The sequence below is a fragment of the Pseudochaenichthys georgianus genome, chromosome 21, assembly GCF_902827115.2.
Source record: "Pseudochaenichthys georgianus chromosome 21, fPseGeo1.2, whole genome shotgun sequence".
NCBI classification, from domain to species: Eukaryota; Metazoa; Chordata; class Actinopteri; order Perciformes; family Channichthyidae; genus Pseudochaenichthys; species Pseudochaenichthys georgianus.
This window is the reverse complement of record NC_047523.1, coordinates 23,319,487-23,347,341: the sequence shown is the minus strand read 5'-3', so window position 1 is coordinate 23,347,341 and position 27,855 is coordinate 23,319,487. Positions and strand designations below refer to the sequence as shown.

General features: G+C 40.8%; 2 protein-coding genes across 2 annotated transcripts; both read left to right on the top strand.

Moving 5' to 3' along the window:
* Nucleotides 1-26: 26 nt before the first annotated feature.
* On the top strand, nt 27-18,337 carry ttc21b (tetratricopeptide repeat domain 21B). The gene is made up of 29 exons (XM_034109486.2): nt 27-216; nt 2,388-2,517; nt 2,622-2,732; nt 2,819-2,985; nt 3,107-3,229; nt 3,595-3,752; nt 4,285-4,369; nt 4,512-4,610; nt 4,729-4,921; nt 5,007-5,104; nt 5,365-5,565; nt 5,939-6,068; nt 6,296-6,453; nt 6,871-7,095; nt 8,080-8,318; nt 10,878-10,950; nt 13,479-13,589; nt 13,675-13,813; nt 14,480-14,586; nt 14,761-14,949; nt 15,129-15,239; nt 15,332-15,413; nt 16,458-16,608; nt 16,692-16,853; nt 16,931-17,126; nt 17,445-17,669; nt 17,842-17,962; nt 18,063-18,130; nt 18,210-18,337. The coding sequence occupies exons 1-29, from the start codon at nt 193-195 to the stop codon at nt 18,285-18,287; spliced, it is 3,954 nt and encodes a 1,317-aa protein (XP_033965377.1). The 5' UTR covers nt 27-192; the 3' UTR covers nt 18,288-18,337.
* A 1,185-nt stretch (nt 18,338-19,522) lies between these two features.
* Nucleotides 19,523-27,845, top strand: galnt3 (UDP-N-acetyl-alpha-D-galactosamine:polypeptide N-acetylgalactosaminyltransferase 3 (GalNAc-T3)). The gene is made up of 12 exons (XM_034109487.1): nt 19,523-19,643; nt 20,046-20,318; nt 20,595-21,134; nt 21,791-21,963; nt 22,538-22,687; nt 22,869-23,103; nt 23,187-23,304; nt 23,415-23,615; nt 25,578-25,709; nt 25,938-26,039; nt 26,126-26,278; nt 26,372-27,845. Exons 3-12 carry the CDS (start codon nt 20,599-20,601, stop codon nt 26,483-26,485), a joined length of 1,914 nt encoding a protein of 637 aa, XP_033965378.1. The 5' UTR covers nt 19,523-19,643; nt 20,046-20,318; nt 20,595-20,598; the 3' UTR covers nt 26,486-27,845.
* Nucleotides 27,846-27,855: the final 10 nt, after the last annotated feature.

The following is a 27,855-nucleotide window of genomic DNA, read 5'->3' as shown; positions in this document are numbered from 1 at the left end:
CTCGGAGAATAAATACTCTATGAATCCCAGCTGTTACTAAGTTACTGGGCAACGCTAAAGGAGTGGGTGCAAGATGGCGAAAACACAACGGAAACATCAATAATACTGTTGTGATGCTTGAAACGTCAATGCAGACGGGTTAAACTGGCCGTTACTTCACGTCAGCTACTGTTAAAGCACTAAGCAGCCGAGATGGAGGATGAAGAGACAACGTTGGTAAGCGACATATTACAGAAACCCAAGCAGAGAAAAAATGCTAACGCTAGTTCGAATTGCTGCAAATGTATACAGAAAGTAACCTTGTTAGACCTAAACGATAGATGACTTATCGCCCGTGCTTTCAAAACGTTTAAAATTAACTTATGTGACGAGATTGTGAAGCTAAAAACGGCATACTGTTCCACTTTGTTCTATTTTGAAAACAGCAGGGCTCGACAGTAACGGTTGCCAGGTTGCCATTGGCAACCATTCTGAATACAGATAGCATTTTCTGACTCGTAAAATGATTGGATATGGTGTAATTTTGTAAATGATTCTGTGTAGAAAAATGTATATCTTTAAAAACTGCGTTGGTGTATATGGCGGGCCATACTATTTTTTGTAAATCGATCGAGAGGGGTGTTCAAATAACGTATTTTGGTGTGTAGAACACAAATCTATTTAGATTTTATGTTGAAGTTGTTGCTATGGAAACAACATGAAGGAGAAAAAAGTAATATCTTCTACATAACGGACAAAGTAAAGAATGAAGTGTAGGCCTATGTTTAAATGTTAGCACCCCCCGAAGAGGCTCAAGCTCTTACGTTGAGTCTGGAGTTTCTACTGAAATTATCAAATAAAGTCAACATTTCACAGTCTTTACTGAGCTGTGTGGGATTTGTTAAACTTTTAAAAGATGTTTGAATGGTGATATACACAGTGATAGATGTTAAGGACTAACGTTTATAATAAATACATTTGTATTGATTTTAGGATCTTTTCATACAATCATACGTATTGGGGTCATTTGTATTAATGTGGACTGGAGGGAGAGGGTGACGACGAGCATAAGTTTCAATTTCCTTTTTTATTTCAATTTCAACTTTGGTCATGAAGAATATGTTTCTCTGTTGTCCACGTTCATAAAGTATAACATAACAGCATCAGAGCACGGTGCAGAGTCTCTAGATTCGTTTACAGTAGTCCCTCGTTCTTATTATACATCATGTTGTCCGCTGTATAGAAAACTGTAGTTTCCATAATTTCCCATGGATGTATGTAGTTTCCCCATAGTAGCAGACGCACATTTATGACGTCCGCTGGCGCATCATAAACACGTCGGATAGTGAAAGTGCAGTCGGATTCTCGAAAGTACCGCAGTCTCTTCTCCTAAATCCTTTTGAATTCTCCTATCCACTATCCCTTAACCCTGTGACGTTTCACTCAGAGGTCAAGGAATATACGATAGGGTTAGACGTTAGGATCTGATTTTTGGATTATCCGACCGCAACCCTACACCCTACACCGGAGAAAATCTGCCACTTCCTTATAGAGCCCCTCCTCCAACACACATGACCAATGAGGGCACGAGATAAGTTTGTGCACAGATGGAAGGCTGACAGGCAGGTAGGCCATTCAGTTATTTTAGCCGGGCCAGCTAAAATGATTGATCATGCTTTTTACAGTACTACGGCTTCCACAGATGACATTTTTTATGGATTTTTTTGTCAAAGCACTTAAGATATTCATTGCTATCAGGATGTTAAGAGCATTCCATGGAATATAACAAAAAGTATCTCGAGCCAGTTTCTCAAACGTACATACCCTACCTTTAACTGTGAATGGTTTTCATTTATTTAACATTAGAAATGTATTAGTCTGGCCAATGACAGAACCACAATCAAGACTTCAATGCTGAAGTGCCAATGGATCTATGGTGGGGATCAGCACAAAGATCAAGAAAACCCAAATTTGAAAGGGAGACAACGGATGACCAAGAAACTAGTGACTTGCTCAATTCATTTGTGAGGGATCTGCTGCACTACTGGTGTTTTGTATAGCAGCAATTGAGGGTGGACAATTTTACTACCACTTAAGTTTCAAATAATTGTGTTAATTACTTATTGTAAAGCATTTGAGCATTCTTTTGTATCACATTTTCATTATTAAATTGATGTATAACTGTATAGTATCTTAATTATTTAAAATATAAGGTGACTAAAAATGGCAACCGTATTTTCAGTTTTGGCAACCAAAAGCTTTAAAAAAGAGGTTGCCAGCCTGGCAACCTCTTTTTAAAAGTTAGCGTTGAGCCCTGGCGTTGGATGCATGCAGTAGGTTTGTTTTGCTGCAAGCTATCTTCACTTAAAAGTCCTATAACGCAGGGTCTTCTTTCTCTATTTCTGCAGGCTTTGATCAGATGCTATTGCTATGAAAAATATTTCAATCACGCTGTAAACGCTGCAGCAGCTGCGCAGAGGAAATTCAGCAATGATCCTATCTACATGTTCTTCCACGCTTATGGCAACCTCATGCAAGGTAATCTTGTAAATGTTTAGTAAAAAAAAAAGCATGGTCTTTTTCTGGCTGGACAAGTGTTTATTTTGCTATCTATCATTCTTTACTATGACATTTTATTTTAGATCAAATTCAAGAAGCCTCAATAGAGTTGGACACAATCAGAGACAGTCGAGATGTGTCTCTCTGCACATTAATGGCCCTTGTCTTTGCTCAGAAAAAAAAGACAAATCCAGGCAAGCCCAAATAGTCTTCTTTTATTATTGTCAGATGTTGGCCACACATGTTGCTATTATTCTAATAATCTATCATGTGTTCACAGACAAAGAAGTTATTCAAGAACTTGATGCTAAGGTCAAAGATGATCGTAAAAGTGCATCTCCCAAAAGCTTGTACTATGCCGGGATGTTTCTCTGGCTATTAGGACGAAATGATAAAGCAAGGGAGTACACAGAGAGAATGATCAAACTCTCCAGTGGCTCGAGAGAGGTGAGATGTTTTCCAAATGCGTCATTATAACTCAAATGTTATGCAATGTGTTAGTGTTTTTACGACAAGTAGGGCATTTTGGCTTCTCCCCTAATACTCTTGTGAAATGTTTGTTTTTCAGGGGATAATCCTAAAAGCCTGGATAGATGTGACATCTGGTAAAGACGCCTACGCCCGAAAAGCTGGAAAGTACTTTGATGAGGGACTGAAAGAAAAAGCTGATGTTTTTGCCCTGATGGGAAAGGTGAGACGGGAACTACATATCCATATTGAAAAAGTCATCCTCATTCACAGCTGAATATGTGACAATCCTCTCATATCTCATATTTCCTGTCTATTTGTTTGTGTTTTTAATTTATTTATGATCTAATTGTTTATTAGTATGTGTCCCTTGCCACTACTCTGATGATGTATACAGTTGAGTTCAGCTATCATACACCATAACACATATTTAGGTTATTTTGGACAGTTTATTTTTTGAATTATTCTTCTGTAACTTTTTTAATATTTCTTCAATTAGGGTTCTTTAGGTATACTAAAGTAAAAGTCCTACTCTCTACTAGCCTGAGTGTACAAAACATCCCTATGTGAATTTGTTTTCTTTCCCAGGCACAGTACTATGAATATCGTCAGAACTACTCCGGGGCTTTGGAGATGGTTAACCAGGTCATTGTTAGTTTCCCTGGGTTCTCGCCTGCCCTCATCAAGAAGATGAAGCTGTTGCTCAGCCTTCAAGACTGGGAGCAAACCATAGATGCAGCACACAGGTAAACAATGAGCATTTACAAGGTTTCTCCCAGATTAAACACAGGTCAGCTCTTTTTCAGAACAAGCCTATATCATGAAGTGCAAAAACATCAAACATCACTGCCAGGGACGAAGGAGAAAACACCGTCTGCCTTTACAAATGGCTCAGCATTCAAGTGCAAATGAAACGCAAGCGTGATGCCTCAAACCAGTGCATACTACTGATTAAGCTATTGTTTGTGCTCGCCCCTCTGGACCTTGGCCAATTGAGCCAATGTGCAAAAGTACAACACAATTCCAAGCATTTGCTGCTGCAGGTTTTTTGAAAAGAAAGAAGAGTGATCACTTAAGTGTTGCCCTCACTGGGATGTTGAGAAGACGCATGCAGTAATGCTTTGCCGGCTTCACAGTTACTTTAAGTTTGAATTCTATTCATCTGGGAGCTCAACACACTACCGCAGCAGTATCATATATTCCATTATTTTTAATCAAATAAATCCAAACTTGAGAAGTGTAGGAAGTGTACTTCATTCACTATGTGTCATATTTTAGGCTTTTACAGAAGGATACAAATAACCTGGAGGCGCTGCGGATGCTAGCTCTACATTCTTTATGTAGAGATGGAGATATTTCTGAGGTAATGTTTCACAAGGTCATACTTTGATCTGGTTGGGGTGCAAATCAGCAGGAAATATAAATAATATTTGAAATACTGGCATTAACAGTGGAGCTGTGGCACAGTTTTGATCAATGAACTGTTTTTGTATCCCCCTTGGCAGACGGTAAAGCAGCTTTCAAACCTCATCAGCAGCTTGGAGATGCTGGAACCACACAACCCAGAGCTTTTCTACAGGATGTCTCTAGCCTTCACCCGTGTTGTAAGAACATTTATATTATTATTTCCAATTGTCTTTATGCTACAGTCTGCACATTATTAATTATAAAGGGTTCTATTTGTATTTAGCATTTACAGTTATTTTCTTCTTTTTGTCACAGTGTGGACGAAATGAGAAAGTGATTGAGCAGACGTTCAGGATGGTGGAACGGGCCTTCTCTGTGGCATCAGGAGACTCAGATTTAGCCACAGAGCTGGGCTACCAGATGGTGCTTCAGGGCAAAATCAAGGAGGCTATGAAGTGGTACAAGACTGCCATGACTTTGGATGAGACGAGTGTTTCTGCTTTGACTGGTAACTTGTTACAGTGTTTAACCTGTTGTCTGCTCAACACTCATGCTGTTATGTCTGGATATTTAACATTATTTTTGCTACGCAGGTATAATCCGCTGCCAGCTGATAGAAGGCCACATCGACGACGCAGAACAACAGTTGGAATTTCTAACAGAGATTCAACAATCAATTGGAAAATCAGGGGTGACGTCTTTTTATGAATGCTGACTACACAAAATGTCTTTAATTTAAGTAACAGTATCTTGAAAGACAGTGGCTTATCATGCTTTAATATAATGTATAGGGCTTTAAACCTGTTTCTTCCTGTTAGTTATTCTGCCTGGGAGATTTTGACTTATGCATTTGATCCATCTTATACATAATGCCTTGTTAAGTTTGCCTCTCTGCTACTTTTCTTTTTCTTGTATCCAACAATTGAATTGTATTTTTGTTTTCCCCCTCAGGAGCTACTTTACCTACGGGCTGTTCTCGCAGTGAAAAAACGCCGCCCCCAGGAGGAGGTTACCAATCTGTTGAATGATGCAGTGGACACACACTTCTCCACCCTACAGGGTCTGCCTCTGGGAGTGGAGTACTTTGAGAAGCTGAATCCTGACTTCCTGTTAGAGATTGTTAAAGAGTATCTTGCACTGTGTCCTCCCAAGGTACGACTGTGACACTCATCAATGACATGATTTGTCATTAAAATGTCATATACATTCTGGTTTCAACATTTGGGCACTGCAATAGAGCCTAATATTAATTTCTACGATTAAAAGGCTAGAGGTGTGTTATAAAAAAATCCTCCCTGAGATAATATTATCATACATTTCTGAGAGGTCCGTGATGTGATGAGGTTGGTCCAATTTTGCCAGTGTTGTGGTTGCTTGTCAAGTTTTTTCTTTACATTCACCCCCCAAAGATTTTTGTTAAACTTACAATAGCCCTATTTAGCTCTCGTCATAGAATGATGAAGTGATGCATCCTGTTCTAGTGTGAATCTCTGCATTAAATACATCTTTTACTGCCTTGCTTCAGCCTCCAGCCCAGGGCCAGCCTCCTGCTCCTCAGCTCCAGCACTGCGCCACATTATTGGATACTGTGGTCAAGATTGTGCCAGGGCTCCCTCAAGGGGTCTTCCTGCTTGCCAAAGTCAGATATCAGTCTGGTAAGCACAGCATTTTGAATATATTTTGATTTATTTTCTGCATATGGTATTCTAACATCTTCTCCATTGTGTGATTGATGTGGATTTACTGCTCGATTTTAATTAGACTTTTTATCTTATCTTATTTTTTTCTTACCTCTGTAAAGCAGCTTGATAAACCGCTTGATAAATAAAATGTATTAATATCATTATCAATAATAAAATGTATTGTTTTTGTGGTTATTCAGGTGACATTGGCGCTGCTCAGAGCAGTCTGGAACATTGTCTGGAGCAGTGTCCTTCTCATGCAGATGCTCATCTGCTAATGGCACAGATTCATCTACTGCAGGGCAACTTCTCTCTGTGTTCCCAGTCTCTTGAGCTCTGCCTCAGCCATAACTTTGAGGTAAGATCCCCATAAACATGAATACTATGATTGACTGCAGTGTGCGTTCAGGCCTATTCAACCAATGGGAAAGGTGCAAATATAATGAAGTTATGTGCCTTTGTTTGTAACATTTAGAAATATGTCAGCTTATCCTCAGTTAGCCATTAATACAATGATGTATGTGAAATGAAGAAGACTTCCATCAATTTAGTGTGTATTGTTAAATTCCAACAGTTTAGCGACAGTGGTTTAAACACACATGTTAATACAGAAGCAATGTTAATCATCTCTGTGGCAGTTAAGCTGGGTTTGGATGATCAAAATGTCTTCTGTGGTGAATCTTATTTCTCAACCACAGATGTATTACACAATCTGATATTGATTAACTGAGAAGATTGCATTTCCGAATGTGTTGTGACTTCTTGTCCATTCCAGATTCGCGAACATCCGTTGTACCATCTGATCAGGGCTCAGGCTAAGAAGAAAATGGGCGAGCTGACGGAAGCTATTCAGACGCTGCAGATGGCCATGTTACTTCCAGGTGTCCGCAGAACAGGATCCTCGTCCAAGTCCAAGAACAAGAAGATTGAGCTGAGTCCTGCTGACTGTCTCTCTGTCTTCTTGGAGTTAGCAGAGGCCCTGTGGCTCAACGGAGAACAGGTAACATTTTGATGTATTCTTTAAGGTTGTTGTGACGCTACTGAGTCCCTCTGTGGATACATGGTGGAGCAAATAAAACGTGTGAATCTGTGCATAAAAATGTTTGCAAACTGGGCCGTCCGATTCCCACTCTGATGTTAATCCAAGAACAAATTCAGACTTTTTTTTTAACATTATACCCTAGAGGGGCTCCTTACTACGCAGCATACTCTGTTGTAAGCATTCTTAAAGATTTCTTAAAGGTCACCTATTATGCTAAATCCACTGTTTCATGTATTTTATACATAAACATGTGTCCCCTCTGTGTTCTTGTGTCAGCAAGAATTGAAACTGAGCAATCTCATTCCTCTGCATGTTTTTAAAGCTAGGGTAAATGAAATGCTTGCTGATACAATGGGCACTTGTAAATGTCTATAACTATGTATCCTGTAAATATAATGTCCTTTATTGTTTTATGTTTCATGTGGAACCTATATGCTGCAGGTCTCCCTTGAAAAAGAGATCTATGATCTCAATGGGACCAATCTGGTTAAATAAAGGTTTGAAATGAAATTAAGAGATTCTGAACATTTCAGGAAAAAATATTGTCTCTTGTTGTCCTGATCCATATATATAAAAACCTGTCGATGTTTTGGCTTGTGTAACCATTAGCCAATAACCAAGGTAACCCCCCCCACACCTTATCACCTGAATCTCCTCCAAGAGCACCATTGTGTTCTTTGTAACCAAATATCTCTCAGAGGGGCGTGGGGAGGGGCTCCTTATTTTCATCTAAAGTAACAGACAGAGAATCAGCACTTTTGAAACGGGGCTGAAACAGAGGGGATTCTGGGATGCTACAATGCATGATCTGTTTGGTATTTGGAGCCAAACACTTCAGAGACATGTTTTGTATATATCTGAGACCTATAATATATTGATGAAAAACAGTATAATACGGGACCTTTAAGAAACAAATACTGTTTACACCTTTTGATTTTACAGCATGAAGCAGCTAAGGTGATGCAGGATGCCATCAACGATTTCTCGGGAACCCCGGAGGAGCTACGTGTGACGATTGCCAATGCGGACCTGGCCCTGCTGCGAGGGGACACTGAGCTGGCACTGAGTATGCTCAGAAACATCACCCCCGAGCAGCCTTACTACATCCAAGCCAAGGAGAAAATGGCAGACATATATCTGAACCACAGAAAGGAGAAACGTCTGTATGCAAGCTGTTACAGGTGAGCCTCTTGATGTCAGACAGTGGCTGAACATATGAGACTGTACTCCATCTGAAACTTAATGCATTGGAAACGTTTTTCTGAGCAGTAGTGGCTGAAACTTGATTGAATACACGGCACTAGGACATTCAGCCATAGTTTCTTCATCTAGCTCTGTATATAGTCTAGGGCAGGGGTGTCCAAACTGTTTTCACTGAGGGCCACATACAGAAAAGCTAAGGTATATTTCCTCTTAAGTTAAGTTAGCAATATTAATCAAATGTAGGTCAATTATTCTCGATACTTGAATATGCTTTAAGAAAAAAAACAAAGCTTTTTCCATAGAGTTTTTATTAATTTATTTTGCAGCTCCTTCCTTAAAATAGAAGCATCAGATTTCTTATGATAAGGGAGGATATGAAGGGTGTATTTCAAGCTATTTATGCAGATACAGATTTGTTAGACAAAGTTCTCAACTTTAATTGACTGAATTTATCTGAAAAGTGGGCTTATTAACACATGAATACTGTGTAATATATGTTTACATACTGTATATATTTCAGAAGTACAATATAAGACAAGCACAAGTTTCGTTGTGTGGGCCATATTCCATTATACTTTTAGAATTAGCTGAGGGCCGGTTCAAAATGGACCACGGGCCGCATTTGGCCCCCGGGCAGGAGTATTCGACACAATCAATAACATTGATATTATTCCAACAGGATTTTTCAAAGATGTTTTGCCCTGCATGACCTCAGAACTACTTCATATAGTAAACAAATCTCTTCACTCAGGTATTTTTCCACAGGCCCTGAGAACTGCAGTCATTAAACCGCTCTTAAAAAAGAATAATCTAGATGCTTCAGTAAGGAACAATTACAGGCCCATATCAAACCTCCTATTTCTAGGTAAAATCATTGAAAAAGTTGTTTTTCAACAGTTGAGTAATTTCTTGCATTTAAATAACTGTTTCGATGTGTTCCAGTCAGGCTTTCGTCCAAACCTGCGTTTGACACTGTTGACCACAGCATATTACTAGACCGACTGGAAAACTGGGTGGGACTTTCGGAAACAGTTCTAAATTGGTTTGAATCCTACTTAAAGGATAGAAACAACTTTGTTTCTATAGGTAAATACAAATCTGAGTTGACAAATATGACATGTGGGGTTCCTCAAGGCTCCATCTTGGGGCATCTTCTCTTTAACATCTACATGCTACCACTGGCTCAGATAATGAAGAACAACACAATAAGTTACCATAGCTATGCAGATGACACACAAATGTACGTAACAATTTCACCAGGAGACTATGCTCCAATTCAAACACTGAGTAAGTGCATTGAACAAATCAATGACTGGATGTGTCAGAACTTTCTCCAATTAAACAAAGATAAAACTGAGGTAATGGTTTTTGGAGCCAAGTCAGAACGTATAAAAGTTAGCGCTGAGCTTCAGTCTGCAATGTTCAAACCAACAGATAAAGCCAGAAATCTAGGTGTAGTCATGGACTCTGACCTGAGTTTCAACAGTCACATTAAAACAGTTACTAAATCAGCCTACTATCACCTAAAGAACATATCTAGGATTAAAAGACTAATGTCACAGCAGGATTTGGAAAAACTTGTCTATGCCTTTATCTTCAGTAGACTCGACTACCTCAATGGTGTCTTCACAGGTCTCACTAAAAAATCTATTAGAAAGCTGCAGCTGATTCAGAACGCTGCTGCTCGAGTCCTCACTAACACTAAGAAAGTGGATCACATCACTCCAGTTCTGAAGTCTTTACACTGGCTTCCTGTGTGTCAAAGAATAGATTTCAAAATACTGCTGCTGGTTTATAAAGCACTGAATGGTTTAGGCCCAAAATACATTTCTGACCTACTGCTAAATTATGAACCATCCAGATCTCTCAGGTCTTCAGGGACTGATCAGCTTTCTGTCCCCAGAGTCAGAACTAAACATGGTAAAGCAGCATTCAGTTATTATGCTCCAAATATCTGGAACAAACTCCCAGAAACCTGCAGGTCCGCTGCAACTCTTACTACTTTTAAATCCAGGCTGAAGACTTTTCTTTTTGTCGCTGCTTTTAATTGAACTATTCATATTTTAAACTGCACTGTAACTTTTATCCATGTACTTTTTCTTTTAATGTTTAATTGAACTATTCATATTTTAGACTGCACTGTAACTTTTATCCATGTATTTTTCCTTTTTAATATTTATTTTATTAGCTTTTCTTTTTTAATGCTTAATGTCTTTCATTTTTTGTAAAGCACTTTGAATTGCCTTGCGTTGAAAAGTGCTATATAAATAAACTTGCCTTGCCTTGCCTTGCCTTACCCCTGGTCTAGGGTTTTAGAAGACCACAAACATAAATCAATTACAAATGTAACTGAAGCCATTCATCCAGTAAAGATAACATGTATACAGTTGCCTCCAGTCTGCCGCTGTTCTCTGATGCTACATGAATCAACAGCTGAGATGTATTAAAGCGTGACTGACCCTAAGCAGCAGATACATACTGTTTACTAGATAATGACGTGCACCATATGTGATGTGATATCTCTGTCTTTCCTCCAGAGAAATAGCGGAGAAGCTGCCCAGCCCTCACACGTACCTTTTGCTAGGTGATGCCTACATGAACATTCAAGAAGTAAGTGGGAGATGTGATTCCTCTGTGTGCTATGAGATACTTTTTGTATTCTTTAAAAACGAATTTGTGTGGATATTGGCATACTTCAAAGGGCTTTGACGTTGCTTCAAGTAATCATATTCCTGCGATGTGTTTTCTAATCCCAATTTCATTTTGGTCAAGCATTTCATACATCTTCCCAAAAGTCGAAGGTGTAATGAAAAGCTGTCCTTCATTGAGAGATAATTTATTAATAGAAGTATTTTAGAAATGTGTAGCCTCTCTGCAATGTAATCACAACTGTTTTGATTGCCATTATACTTCTTCATTCCTGTTAGGAACTTGCAATGTTTTGATATTTTCCCCTCTGCTGTGATTTGTTGGAGCTGTATTGAGGTTTTTAGAAGATTACTTTTTTGAAGCAACACCAGCTATTCCTATTTCAAACCATGTCCTGTAGCCGAAAGCGGCATGATGAAACGGAATAATTATGAGGATGCTTTCCAATCAAAGTGTATTCATATAGCCCAAAATCACAAGTTTCACATTTGTCTCAGGGTGCTTTACAGTTTATACAGAATATGAAACCCTCTGTGCTGAGACCCTCACATCGGAAAAGAAACCCAACAGTTAATTGGGAGAAAAGGCAGAAAACCTCGGGTGGAGCAACAGAGGAGCAGAGATGGCAAAAGTACACACATCCTTTACTCAAGTAGAAGTACAGATACTCGTCTTTAAAAATACTCTGGTAAAAGTACTTCTTTACTCAAGTCAAAGTAAAGAAGTATGGGCTTCGAAATGTACTTAAGTAAAAAGTACCCATAACTACCAGCTGTTTTATAGAGTAACTGGTAACTGGACCTCACTTTATCTTAATAGAACAATAATTGAGCCGAGTTTTCATTGGTCCCTCTTCTTTAGAGAAGACCAGGAAATGACGGACCCACAGATCGTGTTCAAATCAATAGGCACGCAATGACTCTAAATAATAATGATCACGCCACCAAACGCAGATTAAAACTAAAGTAACGAGCCTGTTTTGAAAATGTAAGAAGTATAAAGTACAGGTATTTGTATTCAAAATGTAAGAAGTAAAAGTAAAAAGTCATCAGAAAAATACTGATACCAGAAAAATGAAATTTAAGTACAGCAACAAAGTATTTGTACTCCACTACTTCCCACCTCTGTAGAGGAGTGATCCCTCTCCACTGACACGTGCGTGTGTGTGTAATAATAAAAATATATTACATTTATATCAGCAAAATATATTCTGTTAATTTCGAAAAACATACAGATAATGTTCAACAATGTGAGTGAGCTATCAAACTAAGAGTTTAGGTCATGAAGCTTTTTTTTAATCGCTAAATATTGTTCTTTGAAAATCAGTGTAAGCATTTATGAAAAGGAGTGCAATGTAAGCCGTTGTCATCCTCACAAGACATTACATAAACAAATCTACTGTCTTTCTTGGCAGTGTTGAAGTACAGTTATCTTGATGGTTTGTCAGTGTAAACGTGGAAAATCATGCATTAGTTTTGATGTTGATTTCTCAAACATGAGAGAAGAAGTAATGACAGTGAAGAGGGGGTACATTGTTCAAACTGACTTGATGAGAGTCAAGTATGACTCACTGCATGGCATTTCACAAGGGATCATTAGCAATAAATCACCTGTTAACAGAAAAGCATTTACCGTACTTTTCGGACTATAAGCCGCGACTTTTTTCCCCATTTTTTTTGTACAGCTAACGGCCACTAGGGAACCTCCTAAATCTATGGATTTTACAGGTAAAATTAACCACCTTTAACCCTATGGGCTCTATGACCGGTCCGCGCCCGCCACCTTTAAGTGGAGGCCGGAAAAGAGTGAGACAGGTTGCGCGCCAAAGTAAAAGTGGAACGGAGAGACAGAACGAGAGCAAGACAGACGGACAATTTAGCTGCTGCGGCTTATATGCAGGTGCGCTTTATAGTCCGAAAAGTACGGTAGCTCAAAGAGAACTTCAGTAGATTGTGCGGCAGTATTTGATTTACTATAAGCTTTATAAATGAAGAAATAGGATTAATTGTTATTTGACAATACTTGAGAAATATTTAAACAAAGCCATTGTCTCATTCCTACACCGTTTGAATGAGACAAGGCAGTAGTTTACCGTTTAGTTGATATAGGAATTCTTATTTAGTTGTCACATCCCTTTACAAAAGCACCGTTAAATTGTTGCTCAATGATAGTTTACAATGGAAAGGGACACATTGTGCCTGCATTCTAGTGAATCGCAGAGTTTTACGTCACCTGCCTGATTTTTATGGCAGGCCAGACAACCTTCTTAGGTCTGTTGACACATACTCTGGTTGTGATGATAGATACAATGACGTCATTCAAGACGGAAATAGACGAAATCTTTATCCAGTGTTACCATCAGCTCTTATTCCTAAGGTGTTTACTCCATGTTCACAACAATTTGTAAATACTGAAATATATTAACCTGAATAATATTTACAAAAACTGCGATTGTGACTCCTCTCACCGTGGGATTTGTTTGTCCTCAGCCCGAGAAAGCCATCGAGGTTTATGAGCAAGCTCTGAAGAAAAACCCAAAAGACGGTGCTCTAGCCAGCAAGATTGGAAAAGCCCTGGTCAAGACTCATAACTACGTCAAGGTGTGTTTGATATACACATGTAAAAGTAAACACGATCCACTCACAGAGAGAACACAAGTGTTAACACAAGGCTGCTGTTACACAGGCGATAAATTACTACGAAGCAGCCCTGAAGACGGAGCAGCAGAACTTCCTGCGCTACGACCTGGCCGAGCTGCTGATGAAGATGAAGCAGTATCAGCGCTGTGAGACCGTCCTGCTGGAAGCTCTGGTCCATGAGTCAGGTACCTCAGACGTCAGAGCATTTCACACACAGCAAACTCCTGACGTCAAACACAAACTGTTAGAAAAAGATCCCTTCGTCACCGGCTTGAGCTCCAATATCAGGACACATGTATTTATTATCCTTGCAAGAATGAAAGTAGTCATCACATACAGAGCATTTGGTGCAACTAGTTCCCAGAGTAGTGTCCTTCACATGCTTTATATACAAGAGAGTGTTTCACAGTCACAAGATGCAGGAATACCGGTTCAAAGCAGTATACAATGTTTGGTTTAGATTAGCTAAGACCCAAGTCAGAAATGTTCATGCTTGTCATATGTCTATCTCCATAGAGGCTGAATCACCATGTTAATCGTTGTCATATAGCTATCGTGTGCATAAAACAGTGTGTCCTGACGCTCCTCTAGGTGATCATACATCCTGTTGCGTACACAGCTACGTAGGGCCTTTGTTATCATGTGCTACTCTGATATTGGAAGAGTACATTCAGTATTTTCCCAACACAAACCAAATGCATCCAGTCAGGATGAAGCTCTAAATAGTAACAACCTGATGCAACGATGAAAAGAAAATATAAGCAAATATGTCCAACAAAACCAATTCTACTGTTTTCAGTTGTTTAAAATATGTTGTTGCCTTTTTACATTTCTTCCCCGGATCTACCCAGTGAACGAACTGCAGGCACTCTCAGATAATTGTCGTTATCTGGTCCTGTTGGCAAAGGTCCAAAACAAGGTGGACAAGAATGAGGAAGCGTTGCTCTCCCTGCAAAAAGTAAGTGGTTTCAGCTTTGTGGCTTTTTTTCGAGATTTTGTCATCTTTTCACATTTTGAATGAACTATTTTCTAGAGTATTTCCAATCCAAACATATTGGTACGGTAACATGATACGGATGATGTTTTTATAGTTGTTTGGAGATAATCACGGTTGTCTTTTTGCTGTGTAAAGGCCAGAGATGTGCAGGCCAAGGTGCTGAAGCGGGTGCAGTTGGAGCAACCTGACGCCGTCCCCATGCAGAAGCAGCTTGCCGCCGAGATCTGTGCTGAGATCGCTAAACACTACACAAGTCAGAGGGGCTATGAGAGAGCGGTCAAATTCTACAAAGAAGCTCTTGTGTATTGTGAGACTGATCACAAGGTCAGCGCAGCCGAATCAAAAACGTCCTGTGTACTCACTGCAGCTGCGGTTTACAAGCACTGGCGTCTTTTAGAATCTGGTGCTTGTGTTTGTGACATTTTCTGATCATGGCTTAATCTATGGGAAAGGTATCTAACCTACAGAGAACGTTGTCAAATGAATGCTCTCGCTGTTCCTAGGTGATGCTGGAGCTGGCACGGTTGTACCTTACTCTAGATGATGTTGACTCGTGCCACGATCAATGCAGCATCATTTTGAAGAATGACCAGTTGAATGAAGATGCAACTCTGGTTAGTTCTCTCTGTCTTTCGTCACAGTTTTGATCATCACCTCTTTTTCTGACAAATTCTTAGAACCTTTTTCTTACATGTTTTTTTCTTAGATGATGGCTGACATTATGTTTAGGAAGCAGGAATATGAACAGGCAGTTTTCCACTTTCAACTACTTCTGGAGCGAAAACCAGGTACATTAGAGACATAGGCGGCGCGTGAGGCTCAGGTTTGGGAAGGCTAAATAATGCCTCCGGCATCTATAGAAAAGAGATCAACTCAGTGAAAGCACCGCCTGCTGACCAATCAGAGCTCAGTGTGCGGAGTTTAAATCTATCAAGTCATATTACAGGATAAAGGAAATACAGTTTAAACTGCCGTAGCCTATGCAGAGAAGACACCGACGTGTCACACTTATCTTTCATATCACATCATCAATCAGATCATCGATCATATAATATCACAATATTTCCTTATCTGAGTCAGCTTCTCGAGCCGTATCTGGCCGTGCAACACTTACATCGTCACACATACTGTATGCAGAAGTATTATTTGAAGTAACACATTAAGTTGACGAAACACTCAAATGTAATTAAAGTCAGATCCACTCGTGTCTTAGACGGGGCAGTGATATCATAAACCTGTTGTACACATTCAAACACTCGGTAGTTTATTTTTTAACCAGTTGTTATATTCACCTTGCAGGTGCAACTATGTGCTGTATCCTGGATTATATGTTTAGGTCATGGATGTTTAAAGTTCATATTTGTCTAATATTAGTTTACTTTTCATTAATGAAGTATGACGCTGCGCTGTCAGTACACTTGTCCCAGTTTGTGATTGGTCAAATGTTGCTAACCCCGCCCCTTTAATGTGAACGCGCTCTCAGCTGGAGAGAGAAACCCTGGCTTGATTTGCCGAGTTGATAACCAGCGTCGTAGGACCGCCTAGCGAGATCTCGTTTGTTAGGTTAAGATAACTCAAACATATCCAGGGTCTGTTGAACTGGCTTCGTGGTACAGGGCACAGGTGGCTGCATAGCAGCGCTAATGTCAAAGACACACACATTATACATTATATTTTTATTTTACCAGGATGCAGTGACACAAATATTTGGGAAGGCTTAGCCTTCCCTAGCCCACAGCACCCGCCGCCCCTGATTAGAGACACATTTCCAAAAACAAATGGTGGTGAATTGATGATTTGAGAGAAGAATAATAAGTCACACCTGTTTTCAGACAACTACCCAACACTGTCACGTCTCATTGAATTGTTGAGGAGGGCCGGGAAGTTGGAAGAAGTTCCCAGATTTCTTGATATGGCAGAAAAACACTCTTCCAGAACTAAGTTTGACCCCGGGTTCAACTACTGCAAAGGACTCTGCCTTTGGTACGTTTTGGGGGAGCGTTTTCTTGACATATTTGACCAAATCAGTTTTAACATTACTGACTTAACTTGTGCTTGCTCCTCAGGTTTACAGGAGAACCTAATGAGGCCCTGTGGCACTTCAACAAAGCACGCAAAGACAACGATTGGGGTCAAAATGCTGTTTATAATATGATTGAAATCTACCTAAACCCTGACAATGACACCATGGGAGGAGAAGTATTTGAGAACTTAGATGGTGACATTGGGTAAGTGGCAGTAAGAGCATACTATATACCTAAATAAACACTCTTTCATCGAACATCTCGCTTTTGTCTCTTACCAGGAACTCCACAGAGAAGCAGGAGTCGGAGCAGCTTTCTGTGAGAACAGCCGAGAAGCTGCTGAAGGAGTTAAAGCCTCAGACTCCAGGAGGACACACACAGCTCCGCATCCTGGAGAACTACTGCTTGTTGGCCACTAAACAGAAGGCCAATATAGAGAAAGCCCTCAATGTTTTCACAGAGACTGCAAACAATGAGGTAAGTAAACGCCAGACTGTGCACGAGTGACATCACTCCCCTGTGTAAATATATGCACACTAGGAGTTGTGCATTCATTTAAATTCCCTCTTAATGCCAGTCAGAGGTTTGGTTGTTAACTGCACACGGATCTGGCTGAATTGTAATGTCATACATATGGTTTATGTTTTACGTTTTTATTGAAATGTTATAATAACATTTAACTGTACTTAAGCGGAGTCACTATGGTTTCAATGTAAACGTATGGAAAGAAGGCAGTGTGGGGGGAGTTGTTGTCCGATTCATCCTGTCTCACCAGGATTTTCTGGTTCAATTCAGAAAGACCACGTGCCAGCACTGTTGGCCATGGCGACAGCTTATATGATGCTGAAGCAAACCCCAAGAGCCAGGAACCAGCTCAAACGCATAGCTAAGATGAACTGGAACATTGTTGACGCCGATGAGTTTGAGAAGAGCTGGCTGCTCTTGGCAGACATCTACATCCATTCGTCAAAGTATGACATGGCCGGGGACCTTCTAAAGAGATGCCTTAACCATAACAAGGTCTGTTTGAAAGTCTTGTGTGTCACTGCCTGCTTATTATGTGGTTTAAAAATCTGTCCAATTCACACAGAACCCCTACGCCTTAGTTTGGAGAATTGCCGGACTTTGTAACGCAGAGGCTGTATTTTATGTTAATTTCTTTGTGATCACAATTGCACGTTTTTTCCCACAGTCATGCTGTAAAGCCTATGAATATCTTGGCTACATCATGGAAAAAGAGCAGTCGTTCCGTGATGCAGCACTCAACTATGAATTGGCTTGGAAATATGGAAATAGGACTAACCCAACTATTGGTTTGTGCACCAAAATCACAAATCCAGCTATATTTAAAATGACCAAAGCAATTTCAGAATCTATATTTCTAAAATGAATGTCATGTCATTTTAATTTCAGGATACAAGCTTGCTTTCAACTACCTGAAGGCAAAGAGGAATGTTGATGCCATAGATGTGTGTCATAAGGTGAGACCAAGTAGGTGTTTACAGTTTGACAGATAAGATCTGTATTTACACCGCTAATAATCTTTGCTTCTGTCCACAGGTTCTGGCTGCTCATCCAAATTATCCGAGAATGAGAAAAGACATCCTGGACAAAGCTCGATTGGCCCTGAGACCTTAGTGTGTGTGTGTGTGTGTGTGTGTGTGTGTGTGTGTGTGTGTGTGTGTGTGTGTGTGTGTGTGTGTGTGTGTGTGTGTGTGTGTGTGTGTGTGTGTGTGTGTGTGTGTGTGTGTGTGTGTGTGTGTGTGTGTGTGTGTGTGTGTGTGTGTGTGTGTGTGTGTGTGTGTGTGTGTGTGTGTGTGTGTGTGTGTGTGTGTGTGTGTGTGTGTGTGTGTGTGTGTGTGTGTGTGTGTGTGTGTGTGTGTGTGTGTGTGTGTGTGTGTGTGTGTGTGTGTGTGTGTGTGTGTGTGTGTGTGTGTGGACCTACATCTGTTTACACAGTCACGTGTGGGGACTCGCCTCCCTTATGGGGACAAAATGGAGGTCCCCATGAGGGGAATCATTAATTTTAGGGTGAAGACTTGGTTAGGGTTAGGCATGTGTTGGTTAAGGTTAGGATAAGTCTCCAGGAAATGCATGTAAGTCAATGTAATGTCCCCTGAAGTGATGTATACATGGTGTGTGTGTGCGTGTGCTGAGACCCATGGAGCAAATGTTTCTGTAATAAAATTAGTTATTTTGATTTAATAATTTTTATGGTTTGGCTTCAGCTGTCAAATTAGAAAATGTTGGTTGTCTGTATTTGTCTGAAAACGGGCTAAAACACATTGCAATGTAAATGTTATTTTAGGCTTATTCAGCTGAAGGCATTGTTCTTTTTTCCGTTACAAAGCCTTTACCAAAAAGTTGACTAAAAACATTTAAGACTATTTATGAAAAATGTATGTGTGCTCCCCATTATCGAGACAACCTATTTTCTCAATTTGATACATGACCTAATCATTTTATTTTTAACAGTTAGGCTACCCTGTAAATCTATATTTCAATGTTGTATCTTGTCATTTATATTATTAGTATGCAGATACCTTTGGATATTTATAAAAATCTGCATTTATTTAAATAATAAAATGATTTAGATGCCTGATGTTGGCTTTTTGTCTGTCTCTTTTCTACTAAAAATCTAACTGATGCATTAAGAAGGGCATGAACTGTTCTATTTAAGGCGATCCTGAATGGACAATTTACATCATCCAACAATTGCCACATAGACAAACATTTACAAGCGTGAGTGGGAACGAAAGCAGGACACGGTGAACATTTTAATGGATAATAAAGTGGATGCCTGGCGTGAATAGGAAGTGCTGGGTAACACAGTCGCTACAGATGGAGTCACTGTGCAAGTCAAAGGCAGAAAGAAGTCAGCAGAGCAGGCTCCCTGCGGCTGGATCCGCGTCCACACCGCCAAGCATCCAACTCTTTATGAAGACCATCCGCTGTGGGGAACCTGAGCAATCAAAGGATTAGATGAAACAGCTGGTGAGTGTCTGTTTTTGCAACTTTTATTCACGGTATCTTAGATTCGTCTCCATGCAAAAGAACGCGTAACTTTTCTTAATGCGCGATGGACCATGTGCGTTTATGGTTTGTGTTCATATATTTAAGCTGTGTGCAAGATGTGCTGTTTTCTCAGAGAGCCTGATTGGATGCGGTGGGGTGTGTGTTGGGTATTGCGCGTTCCTCCGTTATTTGTAACCCAGCAACTCTCCCAGTGAATGACCAGTTGAACAAATCCTATTAATGGCACCATTATTGATTCTGAGGAACTCCGTGAACAGTCTGCAATACTCCTAACGTCCAAGTGACTGCAGTCCACTCTAGCGCATCTACAGTGCCACAACCTAACTTGTTTAACGGGATATTTTCTCATTTGTGTTTCAGGTATGGATTGTTATCCGCACAATTTCTCTCTGCGCAAGCGCGCCAGCAAGTCTCCTCCCTCTACCTGAGAGCAGAGAGCACCTGGATCCAACGAGACGGAAGTTTTGAGAGGGCAGAAAACTGAGCAAATCTTTTAGTCTCTGCGTAAAGTTTCTTTGAAAGTTGAATCAACAAAAATAAGATCTCCAATCGAAGCAGGATGTCGTTGGTGGACATCTTTGAGACACATTTTATGAGCTTTTCCATTTTACGTCTGTAGTTCATCGACTCATGGTAAGTGATCTTTTTTTCTGAAGCTATACTGAGCAGCAGATAAATAAGAAAAAAGGGATTTGTAGTACTTTTAGCTTCTTTAAGAACTGCTTCACACATGATTCGTTTTATTTCACAGACAAAAAGTAAACAAAAAGGCTTAAAATACTAACATGTTAATGTGTGGAATGGCAAGTGATGTGTCTATATATGGTATTTAAAGCCACATGTCTTTAATTTGATTATTACATTAATGCTTGTTGATCATCATTAAACATCTGAATATATGTATTACAGCTGAATGTCAGTCCAAAGCCAGACTGCTCTCCACTCAAGAAGAATGACAGTTCTCCGCAGAGTGCTCCGAAGGCGACTGCACCCAGTACAACTGGTCGTAGTGGCCCTTGTCTTCGTCACATTATTTTTCTTCATACAATGGGAGGTTGCTAGCCAAAACCAACAGGAGGACCCATGGCTAAGGGGGATGGCAGTGAAGCGGGATGCCATGCTGGGGATGGTGATGGGAGCTGTTAATAACTTAAAGGATGCCATGCCAAAGATGCAGATCAGAGCCCCTGTTCGCCAGCAGGACAATGCAGAGAGGGTGTCATGTCCACCGGGTCACTACACTGCTGCTGAGCTCAGGCCGGCTCTGGAGCGGCCCCCTCAGGACCCTATGTGGCCTGGAGCTGCTGGGAAACCTTTCCACACAGACTCACTGAGCCCTGAGGAACAGAAGGAGAAAGAGAAGGGTGAAGAGAAACACTGCTTTAACCTGTATGCCAGCGACCGCATCTCCTTGAGCAGAGACCTGGGCGCAGACACGAGACCACCGGAGTATGTCACTTTGTACAATCTTTACACTTATGTTTTTACTATCAATGTGCCAATAACATAATTGTGTTGGCGAACAAAGTAGACCAAATAGTGCTAGTGGGTTTGAATGCAGATTCTGTGCTGTACAGGATGCACTAATTCATGCACTGGGCCAGAATGTTACTTGCCCATTGAGAAACGCTCGAATTGATCAGTAAAATGTAGATGTGGTCTAACCCAAACACAATCATCTTTATTTGCTTTATGCAACAGGGAAAAATCTCAGGCAGAAACCACAGAGATAATTGCTCTGACTGGGACTTTGTTTCAGCACGCCTGCCCAGTTACTGTGGCCAGTTCAGAGAGAAGCACAGTTGTGTTTGGCAAATTGCAGTACATCCAAGTGCATGTTAGTCCAAGTATATGTCAGTAGATAGTCAGTACATGACACAGACATAAAGCCGAACCATGGACTGGCTATCTTATTAGAGAGAATTACTAAGTCTCTCCGGCTCTGATATGGCAGGCATTTCAAAGACTACCATGCATGCGGTGTCGCAGCTGAAATGGACACCCCACAGGGGAGGGTCTGCAGATGTAATAACTACCCTATTGTGCCACTCAGGAACTGTACAGGACATTCAGATCTTTGTGCTCTTTCTCCTTCTTCACTGCAGATGCATTGAGCAAACCTTCAAGCGATGCCCCCCCTTGCCGACCACCAGTGTGATAATTGTGTTTCACAATGAAGGTTGGAGTACCCTGCTAAGGACAGTATACAGTGTCCTCCATACCTCACCTACAATTCTTCTCAAGGAGATCATCCTGGTGGACGACGCCAGTGTGGATGGTAAGACTTAATAGGGTCCTTCACGGCCGCATTGCTCTCTTTTTTGGGATCGATGTCATGCAGCATGTTGGGTGGGCAGCTGTTTGGTGTGCTACACAACGTGCAAAAGGAGCTCCCTGCTCCTTCTGTTCCCCATGAACTGGGTTACAACAGGAAGCGAGGGGCTGCGAGTGAATACTTTCCTAAAAGGCATTAGCAGTGGTTGTGCTTAGAAATGAGTCAGCGTTAACTTGTAAACAGGTCTAATGTAGGAAGGAAACAAAATGCTGAGAGGAGAGAGGTCTGAGGGAATGCAATCCATCTGACTTTCTAAGCTCAGTGACTTGTAGGAATCAGGCCACAGATGTACAGCAGATCTCCTGAAAGCCAGCCATGTGAAAGATGAAAAGAAGACAGCTTCTTCCTTTTTCATCTGTTTTACCTTCCAGGCTGACGGCTGTGAATATTATCAATTATCACTTACACAATACTTGAGACTGTTTATTCAAAACTGTGTACAACATTCACTCTTAATACTCATAAGGTTTTTCTCAGTGTTTAACTTAACTCTGTCTAACCGATATACTACTTTCAGATGTGTTGAAGGACGGGCTGGATGATTATTTGAAGCGCCTGAGTATTGTTCGAGTTGTGCGCCAGCGTGAAAGAAAAGGACTCATCACCGCTCGGCTGCTAGGTGCCTCCGTGGCCACAGGCGACACGCTTACCTTTCTGGATGCCCACTGTGAGTCAGCACCACTGTCATTACTCACATACTGTATAAAGCCAGTTGCATGCCAGACACACCCTGATTTATGATCCCACGGCTTAACAACCCAATGATTACACACAAATCCTTTGCATGGCGGCAATACCTCCAAAATTAGCCTTTCAGTGATTATTGTTTGATTTGCGTGGGTTACCAGGTGAATGCTTTAATGGGTGGCTGGAGCCCCTGCTGGCCAGGATAGCTGAGAACCACACCGCAGTAGTGAGTCCAGATATAACCACCATCGATCTCAACACTTTTGAGTTCATCAAACCCTCCCCATATGGGCAGAATCACAACCGGGGTAACTTTGACTGGAGCCTTTCCTTCGGCTGGGAGAGTCTGCCAGATCACGAGAGACAAAGGAGGAAGGATGAAACATACCCTATCAAGTAAGAAAAAAATCAACACACAACAACAAACTGGTGAAAACTTTAGTTTGTTGTGGGAAATCATTAACCACATTTCTCTTTAGGACTCCCACATTTGCTGGTGGGCTCTTCTCCATCTCAAAAGACTACTTCTACCATATTGGGAGCTACGATGAAGAAATGGAAATCTGGGGCGGCGAGAATATTGAAATGTCATTTAGGGTAACTCATTCAGGCTGTCAGCATGTTTGTTACCTGTTGAGTAATTCCAGTGCACAACTCCTGCATAGGCGTGTCTGACTGCATTGTACATCTGTTTGTGCTGCCTTCAGGTGTGGCAGTGTGGCGGACAGCTGGAGATCATTCCTTGCTCCATTGTCGGCCATGTTTTCCGTACCAAGAGCCCCCACACCTTCCCAAAGGGCACACAAGTGATAGCACGTAACCAGGTTCGACTGGCGGAGGTCTGGATGGACGACTACAAGGACATATTTTACCACCGTAACCAGCAAGCTGCGCAGATATCAAAAGATGTACGTAGTGCTTCTGACACTAACGCGCCTTAGAAATCCTGTCATTCGACCCTTTTTAAAATGCAGAAAATCACCCTGAAGCATTATCTTTCACTTGCCAGTGTTTTTTTCAGACCAGTCATTATCCCTTTCCCTTGCCCTTTTTTAAAACAAGTTTAAGCAAATCCAACTCCTGTCACATTGATCATAATTTAACATACTGCAGGGAAAGCATAGGATTCCACACCCTACCATTTCACCTTTGTCATTCTTAATGCATGAATTCTGTAGAGCATACTGTGAAATGGTGAGACTTAGATAAGCTATTAGGGGCTGTAAGCGGTTAACTGTCAGAGGAGAAAGCGCCCGGAGGAAGTCAGCTCTGGTAAATGACACAGGCTCTCAGCGTTTCCCAACATGCGGTCCCCCCGGACGAGCCATAAAGTGTTCCCTCAGGGCTGTACCTCCCAGAGCGAGCCACCCCCCCCCCCCCGCTGGCTTCAAACAAACACGTCGTCATCAACAGCTTCAAATAATCCACTGTAGTAGCTCTCAGTGAGCACTAGTGTGAGAAGCATCCTCGTCATTATAGTGTGCTCTCGTTATTCAAGAGCATGAGGTGCCTGAAAATCCTTTTAAATATGCTGCTCCGCTTCCCTTTTTGAGAAGGAAAAAAGAGCAGTGATCAAATACTTGCCTGGAGTTAATTTGTTCAACAATGGAGTGATTAGAGCACTGGAACACAGTCATTGACTTTAGCAAAGTAAAGCGATTGTGAGATAAAGAGTATTTATTAAAGAACAAATCGAAAGTAGAATATAATGTTTTGCTTTTAAGGATCATTTTTATCATTATTATTACAATGGAGTCGCTTGTTTTATTTTCTGACTCTACAGATGGTGATGTCAGTCCATTCACCACAGAGTGCAATATTTAAATAGCATTACAGATAGCCAAAGGTGCCAGAGAAAGAGTCCTAAGCACTTTGGTGTTTTGAGTTCCCAGTTTTTTCCATTTGATTAGATGGATTGCAATGAAATGTTCCATCAGGTCAGATGTTCTTACTGCTATAATAATAACAATACATTTATTTTGGGGGGCGCCTTTCATAACACCCAGGGACACCTTACAGGGTTACAGATTTACAATTTACATTTACAATTTTACCTTACAAATTAAAACAGTGGATTTAGTGAAGTATCAGCCGGGGTAAGACAAGACAAACAACAGGAAATTGACTACAAAAGGACACAAAAGGACACAAAAGGACACAAAAGGACACAGGGTACAGATTATAGAGAAAATGCCAGTTTGAACAGGTGGGTTTTGAGTTGGGTTTTGAATGTTGTTATGGAATCAGACTGTCGGATGCATCGTGGCAGGGTGTTCCAGAGTCTGGGAGCCGAGGCTATGTCCTACTTTGATGATCAAATACCTGCAAAACTTATAAAATCCCCATCAACATTTGCTATACAGTAGCCTACTATGATTTGAGTGGCGATTAAATGACAGCATGGTATTGTGCTAAGCTAAGATGATAATCTTTAAACCTGTACACATCTAAACCTGTAACATCTGCTTGCTAACATTTCGCCCAAAACATTGATAATGTGGGCCTGGACTCTTATTCTTGCTAGTTTAATAGTGATTTACAAATCATATTACTGTTGGAAGTCTTGTTTTGTGTGGTTTTACATGTAAGCTCTCCATAAATCTTAATTGAATGGTGGATGGCAACCTTTCAAGAAGGATTTCTGGAAACATTGACCTTTTAACATGTAAACAAAACACCCCACAGGCTTTGTTTTGAGATCCGGCAGACATTTTTGACAGAGATCTCAGCATACTTATAAAGGGTAAAATGGACATTGGTTAATGTGAAGTCTAGATGAAGGATTATAATGTGTAGTTTAAATCCTGCAGTGTGTTGACAATCAATGTGAAGGTAAAGCTTTGTTCTCCTGTCTGCCGATGTGTTAACAGAAAGCTTTTGGAGGGATCGCCCAGCGACTGGACCTCCGTGCGCGGCTGCAGTGCAAGAGCTTCTCGTGGTATTTGAAGAACGTTTATCCAGAAGTCTTCATGCCTGATCTCAACCCACTCCACTTTGGCTCAGTAAGATAACACACCTCACCACCAGCTCGACTCTTTCCAAACCTCAGAGCTCTGTCTAGCCGCTGTGGGTTTCCACTTGGGATCTCCAGAGGGTCCTGAGCAGTTCCAATTTGACACCACTGAAAGCACTCCAGAGGCTGAAGTTGTTTGAACAGCTTGCACTGGATGTTAGTTTTTCATTTTGTTTCCTCTCACTGCTCTCCTACCCCCTCTTCTCTTTCTCTGTAGGTGAAAAATGTCGGCAAGGACTCCTGTCTGGATGTTGGAGAGAACAATGACGGTGGGAAACAGCTGATCATGTACCCGTGTCACGGACTAGAAGGAAACCAGGTCAGTGAGAGAACATACCTTTTGATCTCTGATTGAGAAAAATATAATTCACTTAAAAAAAAAAAATCTTGTTTCCTTTGCTGTAGTATTTTGAGTTCTCAACACGTCATGAGATTAGGCACAACATTCAAAAGGAGCTGTGTTTGCACTGGGCCGAGGGGACTGTGAAACTGGAGGACTGCCAGTATAAAGGCGGGAAAACATTAGTGGGAGCAGAGCAAAAATGGGAACTGAAGGATGTGAGTTTTGCACTTTCTCTGCACTGATTTGTGATGTCAAACACCTGGGTTATCTTTTTTAGGAAAATAATCATTTATCGTCTCTTTGTGTAGAACCAGTTATTCTACATGCCAGGAGGGAACATGTGTCTGAGTGCCCGTCACGAGCATCCCTCTCTGGCCCTCTGCAACCCCTCGGACAGATACCAGCTCTGGACCTTCGTCTGAGTGAACTACCACTTATCCCTGGATTCATAGACGTACTAGGACATGAGTATACTATACTGTGTGCGGTTAACATTCAGTTTTTACTAGATTAATGGCAATGAGTTTAATTTATTTTTATACATAGAAGAACTGAACTGCTGCTGCTGGGAGGTTTGAACTTTGGCAGAAACCACTGTGTGCCACTGCTGGAAAGAAGCATTGAAATGCTTCCAAACAGACTGTGAACGGAGATTCTTGAAAGAAGGAAGATGCGCTGTGCTGACAAGTGCCTTCTTTGGGTTTAGGATGTGTTTACTACTCCAAGTCTTTGCAACGAACACATGCATTATGAGGTATTGAAGGCCAACACTGAACAATTTCTAGTGAGGAACATGAATCTAAAAAGTATCTTTACAAAAATACAGTAAATTATGTGTATTATAAACGAGGAGTTCAAGTTGGACAAACAAAAATACCATCATGTTTGCACCAAAGAGACTGGAAGCAAAAACCTGAGAATCACAAAAGTGCATTGTTCCCTTTTTAACTTGCAAAACCTCTTATTTGCAATCCAGTGCCTTAAATGTAACTCTATACTGGGTGAGTGGAGGGGTGGAGGGATGGGTGGTGCTGTGGGGGGGCTGTTGTGCAGAATGATGTGTTGGGGGTTATAAGAACAGAAACTTTTGCCAGATGAAGATTTTATAGTTTCTCTACACTTAGTTTCACTCAAATTAAGCTAAAACAAATACAACTTGTAATGAATCCTCCCTTCACTAAGTTTATAAAGGGGTCCTAGTAAATCTTATTTGGAGACCGCATTCATTTTAGCTAAGTGTACCTGGAAAAACTGGCATCCATGTGTAGAGACATAAAGAATGAAGAACGATCACGTGAATGGACCTTTTTGAGAAAAAATAAGCTGACCCTTGAACATGAATGTTGTGTTCATTTGCCCCATAACTAAAGTGAAATTGATGTCATTATTGGTGATTGAAATCTATTTCTGTTTGACCTGCATCAATGCTTTATTAACTATATACTAATGCAGAAGAATAATGTCCCCCTATTTAATTGTGGCTGGTTTACCTGTATTCTTTATTTAAAAAAAAGGATTTTCATGTGAAAGGAATACACCAAAGGATTTCCGTTGGTTGATAAAATGTCTGAAACTCTCCCTCTTCATCTAAATTTGAGTCCAATAATGAATTTCTGGTGCAGGCACTAGTGTTTAGATGGCTTTGGAATATTGTAAATAACTATTAGAGACTGGGTGAAAAACAGATTGAATGTGTGTGTTTCCCTTGTATGGAAACAGTCTATTGTTTGCCCTGGTATTAAGTGCTCTTATTTTTAGGTCAATAAATTCATTTGGTTAGAACTAAGAGCCA

What these genes read in the sequence shown, in the direction of transcription:
- ttc21b (XM_034109486.2), top strand. Translation starts at nt 193, where the DNA reads ATGGAGGATGAAGAGACAACGTTG. An exon ending in CAAAGTCAGATATCAGTCTG is followed by an intron (nt 6,069 to 6,295) that starts GTAAGCACAGCA and finishes GTGGTTATTCAG; the next exon opens with GTGACATTGGCGCTGCTCAG. An exon ending in TGTGGCTCAACGGAGAACAG is followed by an intron (nt 7,096 to 8,079) that starts GTAACATTTTGA and finishes TTGATTTTACAG; the next exon opens with CATGAAGCAGCTAAGGTGAT.
- galnt3 (XM_034109487.1), top strand. Translation starts at nt 20,599, where the DNA reads ATGTCAGTCCAAAGCCAGACTGCTCTCCACTCAAGAAGAATGACAGTT. An exon ending in TACCTTTCTGGATGCCCACT is followed by an intron (nt 22,688 to 22,868) that starts GTGAGTCAGCAC and finishes GTGGGTTACCAG; the next exon opens with GTGAATGCTTTAATGGGTGG. An exon ending in ACGGACTAGAAGGAAACCAG is followed by an intron (nt 26,040 to 26,125) that starts GTCAGTGAGAGA and finishes CCTTTGCTGTAG; the next exon opens with TATTTTGAGTTCTCAACACG.